This window comes from Gracilinanus agilis, chromosome 3, assembly GCF_016433145.1.
Source record: "Gracilinanus agilis isolate LMUSP501 chromosome 3, AgileGrace, whole genome shotgun sequence".
Lineage (NCBI taxonomy): Eukaryota > Metazoa > Chordata > Mammalia > Didelphimorphia > Didelphidae > Gracilinanus > Gracilinanus agilis.
Genome location: NC_058132.1, coordinates 5,480,261 through 5,494,482, shown reverse-complemented (window position 1 = coordinate 5,494,482; position 14,222 = coordinate 5,480,261). Strand labels below are relative to the sequence as shown.

At 39.1% G+C, this 14,222-nt stretch overlaps 1 protein-coding gene across 1 annotated transcript; it reads left to right on the top strand.

Annotated features, from left to right (window-relative positions):
* The first annotated feature begins 12,189 nt into the window (after window positions 1-12,189).
* LOC123239521 (vomeronasal type-1 receptor 1-like) lies at window positions 12,190-13,119 on the top strand. The gene has a single exon (XM_044666799.1). It carries the CDS (start codon window positions 12,193-12,195, stop codon window positions 13,117-13,119), a length of 927 nt encoding a protein of 308 aa, XP_044522734.1. The 5' UTR covers window positions 12,190-12,192.
* The last annotated feature ends 1,103 nt before the right edge of the window (window positions 13,120-14,222 follow it).

Here is a 14,222-nt window from a genome sequence, read left to right as displayed (position 1 = left end):
TTACATTTTTTACTCTCCTAGGGACTCTGGACAGTGCTGTTCCCTTCCCCCTCTCCAAGCACTTGGGGACATTCCTCACTTTTTGCCCAGCAGCCCAATGGGAATACTTCCTCCCTGTCTGGGGTAAGATGTTGTTGGGGGCGAGGGGAATCACATGCTGTGTGAGGGTGCAGCACAGATAGTAGCCTGTTGAGTCAGTGGTGAAGCTGATTCAGGAGGTAGAGTTGGAGAGGAGCTAGGTTTGGGGGGAGTATGGCTTACAGCATGGCACATAGTTTGTAGGGAACAGAGCTGGAAGGGAGCGGAGCTCTTGGGACACTGTCCTCCACCTCTTTACATGAGCCTCTCATCACCTGCCCCACCCCCTTCCCAGAAGCCGAATGGGAGTGCTTCCTCCTTCCCCTGTCTGGGGTAATGGGGGGACCTGGGGAGCTACTGGGGGGGAGGTGACGTGGCACTCAGTCTGGGGGTGGGAGCAGGGCCTGTCACTCTGTCTTTAAAAGGTTCACCACCACTGACCTAGATTCTTAGCTAAGGGTATCTAAGCAATGGGTAAAGGTGGTCCAGTTTCCCAAACATGTAAAGCTGGTTTAGACAAGGCAATAAAGTTTTCTTAATTCCCATAATTAAATAGGAATTAAATTAAATTAAATTAAATTTTAAAAAACCCTGTATTTAAACAATTGTACCCTTTCCAGAATATATTGGTGTTTATATGTGAAATAACTCCTTTTCCTCCATCTGTAAGAATTTATGAGTTGCTAACTAAAAGAAAGATGAATAATCTTTTAAGATGGACTTTTAAATTATGATGGCAAAACAATGCAACCAAAATCAGAAGGGAAACAACAAACTGGGAAAAAAAATTATAACAAAAACCTCTTACAGAGGTCTAATTACTCAAATATACAAGGAGCTAAATCAATTGCATAAAAAAATCAAGCCATTCACCAATTGATAAATGGGCAAGGGACATGAATAGGCAATTTTCAGATAAGGAAATCAAAACTATCAATAAGCACATGAAAAAGTGTTCTAAATCTAATAATTAGAGAAATGCAAATCAAAACAACTCTGAGGTACCACTTCATACCTAGCAGCTTGGCTAAAATGATAGCAGGGGAGAGTAATGAATGTTGGAGGGGATGTGGCAAAATTGGGACATTAATGCATTGCTGGTGGAGCTGTGAACTGATCCAGCCATTCTGGATGGCAATTTGGAACTATGCCCAAAGAGCTCTAAAAGACTGAGATCATAGATAAAAAGACTTATACAAAAATATTTATAGCTGCGCTTTTTGTGGTGGCAAAAAACTGGAAAACGAGGGAGTGCCCTTCAATTGGGGAATGGCTGAACAAATCGTGGTATCTGTTGGTGATGGAATACTATTGTGCTAAAAGGAATAATGAACTGGAGGAATTCCATGTGAACTGGAATGACCTCCAGGAAGTGATGCAGAGTGAAAGGAGCAGAACCAGGAGAACATTGTACACAGAGACTGATACACTGTGGTAAAATCGAATGTAATGAACTTCTCTACTAGCAGCAATGCAATGACCTAGGACAATTCTGAGAGATTTATGAAAAAGATGCTACCCACATTCAGAGGAAGAACTACAGGAGTGGAAATACAGGAAAAAAAAAACAACTGCTTGAACACATTAACTTTTACTCAGTTCAATGACATCTTGCCAACAAGTATGTCTTTTATAAAGTCCTTACCCTGGTTAATACACTCTTTTGCCTTCTGCATTTTGTGTTTCACTTCATATCTTACATTCATTCAATTACAAGACAATTGCTATGCTTTGACATTGAAAGCAGGTAGGAATCCCCATTTTACAGTTGAGCAAACCTTCTGGAGGGGTAAATTCTCATCAAAAGGGTTCACAGATTCTTGGCTGATTGAATTTCTAAGGGTGTGAATTCTCTAAGTGATTTTTGAGCTCCTCCACCTAGTTCAAGCTTTTGTTGATTCAATCAAAAGGTAGACAAAGGAGAATTAATTCTGTCTTCACAATAACCAAAATGTTAACTCCAACTAGATAAAGAGAATTAAGGATCCCTTTTTACAAGTGTAAACTCAGAATAGATAAAGAGAACCAAGAATTTCCTTTCACAGTTTGTTTTGGCAGGTATACTCCTGAGCATTTTATTCCATCTGTGGTTATTTTAAATGAGGCATCTCTTTCTCTCTCTTCTTGCAGGATTTTTTTAGTGGTATATATTGATGGTTTATGTGGGTTTATTTTATATTCTGCTACTTTGCTAAAATTATTGATAGTTTCAACTAACTTCTTAGCTGAATCTCTAAGATTTTTCATATATGCCATCATATTGTCTGAAAAAAGAGATTGTTTTATTACCTCTTTACCTATTCTGGTTCCTTCAATTTTTTTCTTCTCTTGTTGCTATTGCTAGCATTTCTAATATTATATTAATTCACATTGGTGATAATGGGCATCCTTGTTTTATTCCTAATCATATTGGAAAGGCCTCTAGTTTATCTCCATTACAAGGAATATTTGTTGATGGTTGTAGGTAGATGCTTTTTATCATTTTAAGAAAAAAATCCATTTATACTTATGCGTTCTGGAAGGAGTGTTGTATTTTGTCAAAGGCCTTTTCTATACCTGTAGATATAATCATGATTTTTGTTACTTTTGTTTTGATATGATCAATTCTGTTGATAGTTTTCCTTATATTAAGCCATCCCTGCAATCCTGGTGTAAATCCTTTTTGGTCCCAATGTATAATCTTTGTGATCTTGTGTTATAAATTCATAGCTAGTATTTTACTTAGGATTTTTACATCCATGTCCATTAAGGAAACTGGTCTATAATTGTGTTTCTCTGTTTTTGCTCTTCTTGGTATTGTAAAAGGGAAAAAGGGGTCTGGGGTTGGATATATTAGTATTTAAATAAGTGGTCACCAAGGAATTTAATAAATATCAATTCTAAAATGATTTTAGTAATTTATTTATAAAATATAAGTGAGTGGAAGTAGAGAGATGAGAAGAGGGCAGAGTAAGTGATCTAGCTTAGAGAACTAGACTTTGTACTCAATCCCTGGCTTTACTCTGGCAGGGCTCCAGAGGTCCCAGCCAGAGAACCTAAAGTCAATTAACAAGGGGTTTAGCCACGAGGGCTCCTCCCAATCAAGGGAACCTCTGGAAGGCTAATACCTCCAGGGAGACTAAGGTAGTCAGCTTTCTTCACTTGCCACATGTAGTTCTAAGGAAAAGATTTAAGAACAGTCTCACCAAGTCCAAGGTCCTAGGTAGAGCTTCTCCAGGTCCAGTTCCAGGTCAAAGAGCCAGTCCAAGGTCCCAACCAGTGCTCCTACAGATTCAGTTCCAGGTCAAAGAGAGCTGAACTCACTGAACTGTACTAACTGGAAGTTGTCACTCTCTTTTATAAGGAATTCTTTTGCATCACTTCCTGTGCCTTCCTCTTAGTTTACATGTCCAATCACAACAGATGCTTTTCTTAGGACTGCCCATGAGGCAGTTAGTAAATTTTGATTCATCACTCACTCTAGCACACGTGGGTCACAGACCTCCCAACGTGTGAATTAAGTGGGGATGTTCTCACCTTTGGTTATTAGATTAAGGAAGGGCAGGACATATTTAATTTCATTATCACAGTATAGGTATCAATATCATATTTGTTTTATAAAAAGAATTGGGCAAGACTCCTTTGGCTATTTTTTCAAATACTTTATTTACTTTTAGAATAATTACTCTTTCTGTGTTTGGTAGAATTCATTTGTATCCAAGGCTTTTTCTACTTCACTATCTTGCTGGAGTCTGGTGTAAAGCCTGTCCCATCATTCCTATTAGAATAGTATGCATGTATTAGGTATGGCATATGATGATCCCTCTGAGCTTTTGGTTCAGGTCTCAAAGTTCTCAACATGTTCAATATGTGCTTTTAAAATGTTAACTTTTAAATCTCCTTGGGTAAGGACAAGAATGGGAAGAAGAGGCCTCCGACTTTTTATCTGCCAAGACTAACATTTCCTTGAGTAGCCTGAGTAATGAATTTCCACAATGGAGGAGATTCTTATTCAAAGGGGCTTTGAATCAGAGGAACACATCATTTGATCTTCACAACTATATGGTGAAGAAGGTGCTCTTCTGTCCTCATTTGGCAAATGAGGAAACTGAGGCTGGCAGAGGTTAAGTGCTTGTCCAGGGTTACACAAGCAGTTAGTGTCTGAGACAGAATCTGGACTCAGATTTTCCTTTCTCTAAGTACAGCATTCCAGACACTATGGAACCAGTTTCCAATGCCTTGGCCAGGATGGGGCATCAGGGGCGTTCCTTTGTGAGGCTGATTCATGGCTCTCTCTCCCCTTCTGGGCATGTCCCAGTCTGACATTCTCATCTCTCTCCCCAAGGGGGCAAAAAACTTTCTTGTTCAGCTGCTCCTGATGGCTTGGTTGGCATTTCTCATTACCCATAAGATGTTTCCATTGTAGAGTTCTTATTAATCAATGATAATTGCTGATGCTAAATTGTATTTGGGGCAGGAGTTCTCTCCTTGTGGGACATCCGTGGCTCCCTCTGCTGACACTGACAATGTCGCATTTTCTGCAAGTGACATGATAAACGGCTCCCTGAAGGATGGGGGGACAGATCCCCCAGGAAATCAAGACCCTATAACTAGGGCCCTGACTTTACACATCCCTAGCCACCCCACACTGATGGCCACAGCCAACCCTGACATTCTAGCTGCTGAGACCAAGCAGGTGAGTTTTGTTTTATGTCTCAACCTCAGGCACAAGAATTATCTATCAGGAGGGAGAGAATATTCTCACCTTAATGGGGAACCTCTTCTGAGTCTGAGTGCCCAGAGGGCAAATCCAGGCTGTCTTTGAGCCCCCAGATTTCAGGAGACAGCTGAGGGAGAAAGTGCTTGCTTTGGGCAGCTGGACAGAAGGGTGGGGCATGCAAAAAAATGTCCTGAGGTGCTGGGAAGTGGGGAATGGAGCACCCCCCCCTCTACCCCCCCACCCCCACCCCAAGTGCTGGCTCTGCAGGCATGCCATGTCTTTGCCAACACTGTTCTAGGAGATGAAAGGGAGAGAACAGGATGAGACAGGAATGTGGAAGATTTTGGAACAACCCATAGGATTTTACCCCACCATATAGAAAAAATGTGGCATTTCCTTTCTTTCCTCTGAATTCATGTTAGGGCTCTTCCTTCTCTTTCTGCCCAGAGCCCTCTGATGTTCTCTCTCTCTTCCCCTTCTCCTCTTTAGCCAGACCATACTGTTATGTAGCACTGTCATTCCTTCTTTATATTATTTCATTGTATAAAGCTACAGGCTCATAGAACCATAGATTTAAAAGAGGAAAAGATCTCAGATTGTATTTATTCTAATACATGTTTGACAGAGGAGGAAACTGAAGCCTTGCTTAGAAAGACAACTGACCACTTTATCATACAAAATTATCCTAAATGTGAATCAATCTATAAAATATAAAATTGCATCTCCCCATCATATCTCGAAATCTGTTGAGTTCTCATATTTCTTAGTTCCAAATTAGGTCATCAGGACACCGCCTACATCACTTTGTGACATTACAAATATGGGAATGGGGAGCCTTTCTTTAGGATTTTAATTTTACTTTTGAGTGGATTTACATGTGTGCATACACATACATCTAGATATGTAAATACACAAGTATTCATAAAATGTTTCATAATTTATTTTTAATCAGCAATAATCATCTTTCTCAGCCTCCCACCTCAGTCCACTTCTTGAGTCTAACTATAAGTGCACATATGTGTCTGTATAGATACACTGACTATGTCCCCCAGATGTCTTTGCTTCCTTCTGCTCCCTGATTGCTTCTTCCCCCTATCCGAAGGTGAGCTGCAAAATTATTTCACTATTTGATATAATTCAGTATTCATTTCCATGACAACATAAGTCTTTCAGCCCCTATGACCTTTCCATATGAAGGAGTAACATTCCTAAATTTGTTGAGGAGTAGGGAGCAGTCATAGGCCAAGTCCAAGCCGTATTTAGAGGTGATAACCTTATTTGGGGAGATGCAACTGATTTAATAGTAACCCTCCTCTCCACCAGAGAAAGACAAGCCATGGAAAAAATAACAAATAGGTTGATTCTGTTGCAGGAGAGCTTTACGGTAAATCCCAAGGTTCATGTCAAGTTACCCTTTGCAAGAATGCACAACTCCAAAGCTTAGCTTAAAAATAAAAAAGAGAAATTTATTGACTTAGAAGTCAGGTCCAAATGGCCAGGAGACAGCAAGAGTAGATATCGCCTCCCTCAGGAGATGGGGTACGGGATTTTATATCCCTTTCATGGCAGGGGTCACAGGAGAAGGGAATGGGGAATGGGGGGGAATCAGGAATGAGATAATTTCATTGAGGTTGGGGTATTGGGGATGATCTCTAGAATTCAAAAGATAATTACTTTAGGTATCTTCTGGTGCTTATCAGAATAGAACCTGGAGGCACATATCTATGGTAATTGAAGGTCCAGGGGAAAGTCTTAAGAGGGAGTGGATGCTCCTAGAGGGGAATTTCTCAAGTCCCCTTAGACCTAGAACACTTAGAGATTTTAGGGTGTCTTAGGAGAAGCCTGTGCCCCAATATCAGTTCCAGTGGAGATGGAGATCCCTAACCTCAAGCTTCTTATGAGTTGGCCTTCATAAGATGGAGCCCTAATGGTTGAGATCTTTACATCAGATTACACAGAGTGAGGAAATCTTTGCTTAAGGGTATAAGTTATTGCAGGATATGTATAGAGTACTGGAATAAGTTCCAAGAAATAGTGCAAGAGGAAAATGAAACCTGTAGTCCTGTTTTATGAAAAATGGGATAAAAATGCTAAAATAGTATTTTGTAGAGTTTTTAAATATTTATTTATTTATTTGAAAAAAAAAAAAACAATTTTTCCCCAGAGGGCAGCTGGGTAGCTCAGTGGATGGAGAGCCAAGCCTAGAGACAGGAGGTCCTAGGTTCAAATCTGGCCTCAGACACTTCCCAGCTATGTGACCCTGGGCAAGTCACTTAACCCCCATTGTCTAACCTTTACCACTCTTCTGCCTTGGAACCAATACACAGTATTGATTCCAAGACGGAAGGTAAGGATTTAAAAAATAAGTAAATAAATAATAAAAAAATATTTTTCCATGTTTACACAATTCATTTTCTTTTTCTCCCTTTTTCCCTCCCAATTCCACTGGGTTGTACAAATGTTATCACTTGATACCTATCACCATATTTTTGTGATAGAGGCACCTTCTAAAGCCAAAATCCCAAATCAAATACCCATATAGAAATGTGATAAGTCACATGCTTTTCTTTTGTGTTTCTCTTCCCATAGTTCTTTCTTTCAACGTAGTTAGCATTCTTTCCCATAAGTCCTTAGGAGTGTCCTGGCTTGTTGGATTATTACTAGTAGCAAAATCCATTATATCGGATCGCTCCACAATGTTTCACTTTCTGTGTACAATGTTCTCCTGATTCTGCTTATTCCACTCTGCATCTGTTCATGGAGGTTCTCCCAGTTTATATAGAAATCCTCCAGATCATCATTCCTTACAACACAATAGTATTCCATCACCATCAGATACCACAATTTATTCAGCCATTCCCCAATCAAAGGGCATCCCCTCATTTTCCAATTTTTTGCCACCACAAAGAGCTTGGCTATGAATATTTTTGTACAAACAGAACCTTTCCCATTTTTTTTATCTCTTTGGGGTACAAAACTAGTAGTGGTATTGCTAGATCAAAGGAAAGGCAATCTTTTTTTTAATTTTTAAAAATTTTTTAGAATATTTTTCCATGCTTCCACAATTCATGTCTTTTCCCTTCCCCCCCCCAAGTTTTCCCCACACCCTCCAAATAGCCAACACACAATTCCACTGAGTTTTACATGTATCATTGATCAAGATCTATTTCCATATTATTGATAGTTGCACTGGGGTGGTCACTTAGATTCTACATCTCAAATCATATCCCCATCAATCCAAGTGATCAAGCAATTGTTTTTCTTCTGTGTTTCTGCTCCCACAGTTCCTCTTCTGAATGTGGATATTGTTCTTTCTCATAAGTTCCTCAGAATTGTTCTGGATAATTGCATTACTGCTAGTACAGAAGTCCATTACATTCGATTGTGCCACAGTGTATTGTTCTCTGTGTACAATGTTCTCCTGGTTCTGCTCCTTTCACTCTGCATCACTTTCTGGAGGTCTTTCCAGTTCACATGGAATTCCTCCAGTTCATTATTCCTTTTAGCACAATAGTATTCCATCACCAACAGATACCACAATTTACTCAGCCATTCCCCAATTGAAGGACATTCCCTCATTTTCCAATTTTTTTGCCACCACAAAGTGCGTGGCTATAAATATGTTTGTACAAGTCTATTTCCCTATGATATCTTTGGGGTCTAAACCCAGAAGTGGTATGGCTGGATCAAAGGGCAGACAGTCTTTTAAAGCTCTTTGGGCATAGTTCCAAATTGCCATCCAGAATGGTTGGATCAATTCACAACTCCACCAGCAATGCATTAATGTACCAATTTTGCCACATCCCCTCCAACATTTATTACTTTCCTTTGCTTTCATGTTAGCTAATCTGCTAGGTGTGAGGTGGTACCTAAGAATTGTTTTGATTTGCATTTCTCTAAATATGAGAGATTTAGCACACTTTTTCATGTGTTTATTGATAGTTTTGATTTCTTTATCTGAAAATTGCCTATTCATGTTCCTTGCTCATTTATCAATTGGGGAATGGCTTGATTTTTTCGTACAATTAATTTAGCTCCTTATATATTTGAGTAATTAGACTTTTGTCAGAGGTTTTTGTTATAAAGATTTTTTCCTCAATTTGTTGCTTCCCTTCTAATTTTGGTTGCATTGGTTTTGTTTGTACAAAACCTTTTTAATTCAATGTAATCAAAATTTTGTACTTTTTTCTAGGCAGGCAATCTTTTGAAGCCTTTTGGGCATAATTCCAAATTGCCTTCCAGAATGGAAAAGTAAAAAGTTGGAGAATATAAAGAGTTTCAAGAAAAGCATTGGATACATCTGTCCAGATGCTTTCTTCCCCTCCAATTGACTTGAGGACAAAAAGAAAACTTCTCAGAATTTGAAGAGCTTCTTTTTGTTAATAAGGTAATTGGCAGAGGTTTAAAAAAAGATAGTTAAACGCAAAATTGAAAAAATGAATATTCAAAGTTTTTTTAGATGTAATTGGGGGAAAATAAAATTTTGTTAAAGGAACTATATCTAGATTCTGAAAAGTGAAAAGAGAGATTCTAAGGTGAAAAGTAAGTAAAGAAGAAAGGAAAGAAGAGCAAGTAAAATTTAATTTGGAAAAATTATTTTTGTTAGTTCTATGAATGATATAACAGAACTTTTCACTGTTATTTAAATAGACCATCTTAAATGGATTGTCAGAGAGTAAGACTAAGAAAATATAGTATAAGGCTCTCTCTCCTTCTGGGAGAATGAAAGAAGTATGAAGTGCTTTTATTTCCTAGAGAATAAGAGAATTGCAAATAATTAGCAATAATTCAACTGAGTGTAATTGTTATAAGTAAATTAATAACAAATTTGCCTCGGCTGAAATAAACTATGTAATTTAGGAAGTAAAAGTTTAGTAAGTCTTTGGTTTTATTTAACAACATTTGGTGCCAAAGGAGAAATTTAGTGCAATAAAAATTAGTTTTATAGGCAATCTAAGATACAATTAAAATGTTGTTTGTTCATTGTTTTTGAAGAAGAACGATGAAGAAATAATGGAATGATCTCTTGATTTGTGCATAAATTGGATTTAAGTGACAAAGAGTTATATAAGATAATTCGTCTTATTCTCTCTTCAAAAATCATGGAAGTTCAACGCCAAGATAAAAGTCAACTGGTGATGGCCCAGAATGCAGTGGATGACCTTGGCTTCTTTCACATGTGACCAAGCTCTAAGTCCTCTACAGTGCCTGCTTCGGTTGCCTTCAAGGCCATTCTCGTCTGCCCATTCTTCCAGGAGGAGTCCTCCCATGTTTGGGGTAGACACCCCCTAACTCACTGACAGGTTTGTGGTCAGTAGGTTACCCTTAACTTGATTTAGCTCATCTTGGCAGATGGGCTATCCTGAAATATAGAGACTAGAGGAATTAAGAAAGTAAAAGAAAGTTTAGGAGAAGAACATGAAAGAGAAGAAAGATATCGCTTTTGAAATCTAGTAGGGGTGTCTATAAAGAAAAGAAGATAGAAAACTGAGCAATAAGGGCTTGCGAGCAAGGGGTTTGCAATTTTGCAAAGGGATTCAAGGGAGGATTTCTATCTCTTGGGATAAGAAGGCTATGAGAAATGTTACATGTGGATATACCTACGGATGCAAAGTAGCACTTGTCTATTCCTTGTCCCCGGCGACTCATGATTTCAAGCGGGGAATGGATCGGTATAATGCTGGTGTATGGGAAACTAGCGGGCAGCACTGTGGCCGAGCCAGGGTCCACTGGCCATCAGAACTGAGCATTTATTGAGTATTATGTATTTTTAATGTTTTTGATAGCTGCTTCAGGAGGAATATTTATGAAATAGAAATAATCCTTAGAATTTAGAAGCCTGTATTCTAGCACATTCCCACAGGAGAGAAAATACAAACAAATATAGATACATAAAACAATTCTGGAATTGTTAAAAAAATGGAGGCCCATTGCATTCTATCCTACTGGGAATACAGGCCTAAGGGACCTCCCTGACCTCACCAACTCCTCACTGGCCAGCAGCACCTATTTCAACTATGTATTCTTAATTATGTACATGCTTCTTCCTTTATTGGCATGCTATAAGGAGAGACAATTTTATGTCTTTGTGAGTCTAGTACTTGACTTAGTTCCAGACTCTTTAGTAGACACTTAGCAAATATTTGGTAATTAATTGGTTGGTACTCATTGATTCCCAAAACAAAAATACTACTTAAGTGAAATGGCCTCAAACCACTGAAAGAAGTGGGTTTGACCACTTTAAAAGGTCAGTAAAATCAAAAGTCTGTTGTCTCTGTCTGTTTCAGGCTCAGAAAGCAAGATGGTGCCCTCAGTCCTGGATCTTTCAAGAATGCAATAGGACTGCTTTATATAGCAACAAAAGATTTAATGATGAAAACAAATAAGGAATGGGATAGGAAGGAGGGCAAAGGATTTTCCCCATTACTACAAACTCTAGACTCCACCCTCCACTCTAAGGGATCCGCATGGATCCGCCTTCTGATCTTGAAGCTAAGTAACACCCTGACCTCTCTGCGTTGTACCTCAAAATCCCTATTCTAGCTCTCCTGACTAGGCCACTCCAAAACAGTCTTTGATACAGGCAAAATAGTTCAGGTTGCTGAATTGGGCCAATGACCAGATGGCGGGGTCACAGAGACCCTACAGGCAATAGCCTATAGGGTTTTGCTGAGTATAGACAGATAAAATTATCTTCAGGATAGACTTCTTATCAGGAACAACTGGTATATCAAAGATCAGGACAGGAACCACAGGGAAGCTATGTCCAAAAACTGGGAAAAGCTGGTCCACAGGCTCAACTGGCTGGGCAACTGCTCCTTTCCCAGACCAACAGTTAACCTCCAGAAAATTGTCACTCCAAAGTTCCGATGCCCACACAAACTCAGCAACCTCTGCCAGACTTCAAGCTCTCTATTTATCCTGTCCTTCAATCCCTTTGGAACTCTCTTTCAGCTCTGCCCAGGAGCCACTCAGTTTCCAACCTGATTTTATTGCAAACTTCCTTTTCCTTCTTCTCTATTCTCATGCCATGTCTTGGATTGGGTTTGATCATTTTAACCATATATCTTTCCACTGTCCCTAAACAGTCACAGAGAGCACTCTAAAAATCATACATCCTATTATTATCTAATGATTATCATAGTACAACCATAGGGATCCTTATTTGAATGTTTCATAAGCTATAGCTGAAGCTAGAAAATTTTAAAGAACCCCATTCCTAAAGCCAATCCATTGTTCAGGGACCTTATCAAGTGAGGATGAGGGCAATAATTTCTTTATAAACAACTGAAGAAAATATCTTCAGTAGGTTTTTCCAAGGGGGATTGCGGGGCTGTATTCACAAATACCATCTACTTGTGTTTTCCTTTAGTCTGTCTAACTCTCCTGGCAATCCTCCTCCAAATACTGAAGACATGATCCTGAGTGTAGTCTTCTTCTCCCAAACAGGAATTGGAGTTCTAGGGAATTCCTTTCTTATTAATATCTTCATCTTCCTCTTTATCAGTGGACACAGACTTAGACCCATAGACCCTATTTTCACACAGCTTGCCTTGGGCAACTGTGTGGCGCTACTCTCAAAGGGTGTCCCACAGACAATGGTGGCCTTGGGAATAAAGAATTTCCTGGATATCACCGGCTGTAAAATCACTCTCTATCTTCATCGAGTGGCTCGAGGACTTTCCCTCACTCTGACCTGCCTCCTGAGTGGATTTCAGGCCATCATCATCAGCCCAAACAACTCAAGTTCAGCAGATTTTAAAGTCAGAGCTTCAAAGTATATCATTCCTTCGAGTCTCCTTTGTTGGCCTTTCCATGTGTTCCTCAACATCTTTATTCCTATAGGAATGGTTGATCCAAAGCACAGCAGAAACGTCACGAAGATCCAGCATTATGGATATTGTTCTCATGTAGTTCCTTCTGGATTCTGGGCTTCCTTCTACACGTTCATCCTCTCATTTCCTGACGCTGTATGTGTGGGACTCATGCTCCTTGCCAATGGCTACATGGTGTTTCTTCTGTACCGGCACCACAAGCGAGTTGAGCAAATTCACACTTCTTGTGTCTCTGTCCGAGGCTCCCCTGAGACCAAGGCCACCCACACCATATTACTGCTGGTGAGCACCTTCGTCTCCTCTTATTTCATCAATTGTCTCTTGACAGCCTACATGGCTTGGATGGAGTCCCCAGCCTGGCTGGTGCACACTTCTGCGTTCCTGTCTTCCTTTTTCCCAGCTATTAGCCCTTATGTGTTGGTTAGCAGTGATTCCCACATTCCCAAATACTGTTACGCTCTCTGTGGGAGGAAACCCCAGCCCCATTTGGACAGAAATAGCAAGTGAGCTTCTTCCTTCATGGGAGAGCCAAGGAAAGCTTCGGTCGGAGGGAAGCAACTGTGACAACAGATGAAACCTGAATCTGAGTCTGGATGCTAGGCTGCTCTCCTATTTCCTAAAATCAGGGATGCCATGGGGGCATTTGGTAGTAAAGTCACAGGCTGCATAGTGTAAGCTTAAAAATTAACATACAGTAATTCCAAGTATTATATTTAATAAGATTTATTAATATTAACTTGAAATAAAGGAAAATAAAAAGCTAAAGAGGGAGCTAACCCGACCGCAGTCCCGAGAGGAGAGAGAAAAGGCAGGGTTATGGCCAACTTATAAACAAAACATGAGGATGCAATGTGGGGATGAGAGAGGAAAGGAATTCTGGGAAATACAAAAGGAATTCTGGGGAATGTAATCCTGGGGTATGAAATTCCAACTATACAATACCTAGCTTAGAAAAATATATCAGAATTTGAGAAACTATTCCCCAGAGAAAGGGCAAATTCACCTATCTGTCTAGCATGCTAATAATAGTTCTTTTCTTAGTGGCCTGAATTGGGAAGCTAATTGGGCACTGTCTTATTGGGGAGCAATTAGGTAAATTGTGCTATATTGTGGCAATGGAATTTGGTTGTTCTGTAATAAAATATGAAGTGAATAATTCTGAGTTTCCTGGGAGGGCATCTATGTAATGATGCAGAGTGATGCTATTATTAAAATTCTCTGAATATCATATTTTAATTTTAATTTTTTATTTATTTTTATTTAATTTTAATTTTATAATTATTATAAGATTAAAATTAAATAATAAATACATAATTATTAAATAATAAGAAAAAGCCCAAGCTACATGTGATCAGCTAGCATTCTTGGTCATCTCCTACACAAACTGGTCAGCCCAGAGTAGATCACACACTTCTTCAGTCTGTGATTGCAAGGGCTCTTAGACATTATAAAATGGTCCTTCAATATCAAATGTCAGGGAAAATCATCCCATCAACTCAAATAAAAAATTATGTTTAAAGTTAACAAAAGAAAAAATAACAATCATTTCCCCAACCCCATTTAACCATGGAATAGTTAAAGATATATAGTTTAAAGAAACAGATTATTTA

Coding starts and splice junctions, on each gene's coding strand:
- LOC123239521 (XM_044666799.1), top strand. CDS start 12,193: ATGATCCTGAGTGTAGTCTTCTTCTCCCAAACAGGAATTGGAGTTCTA.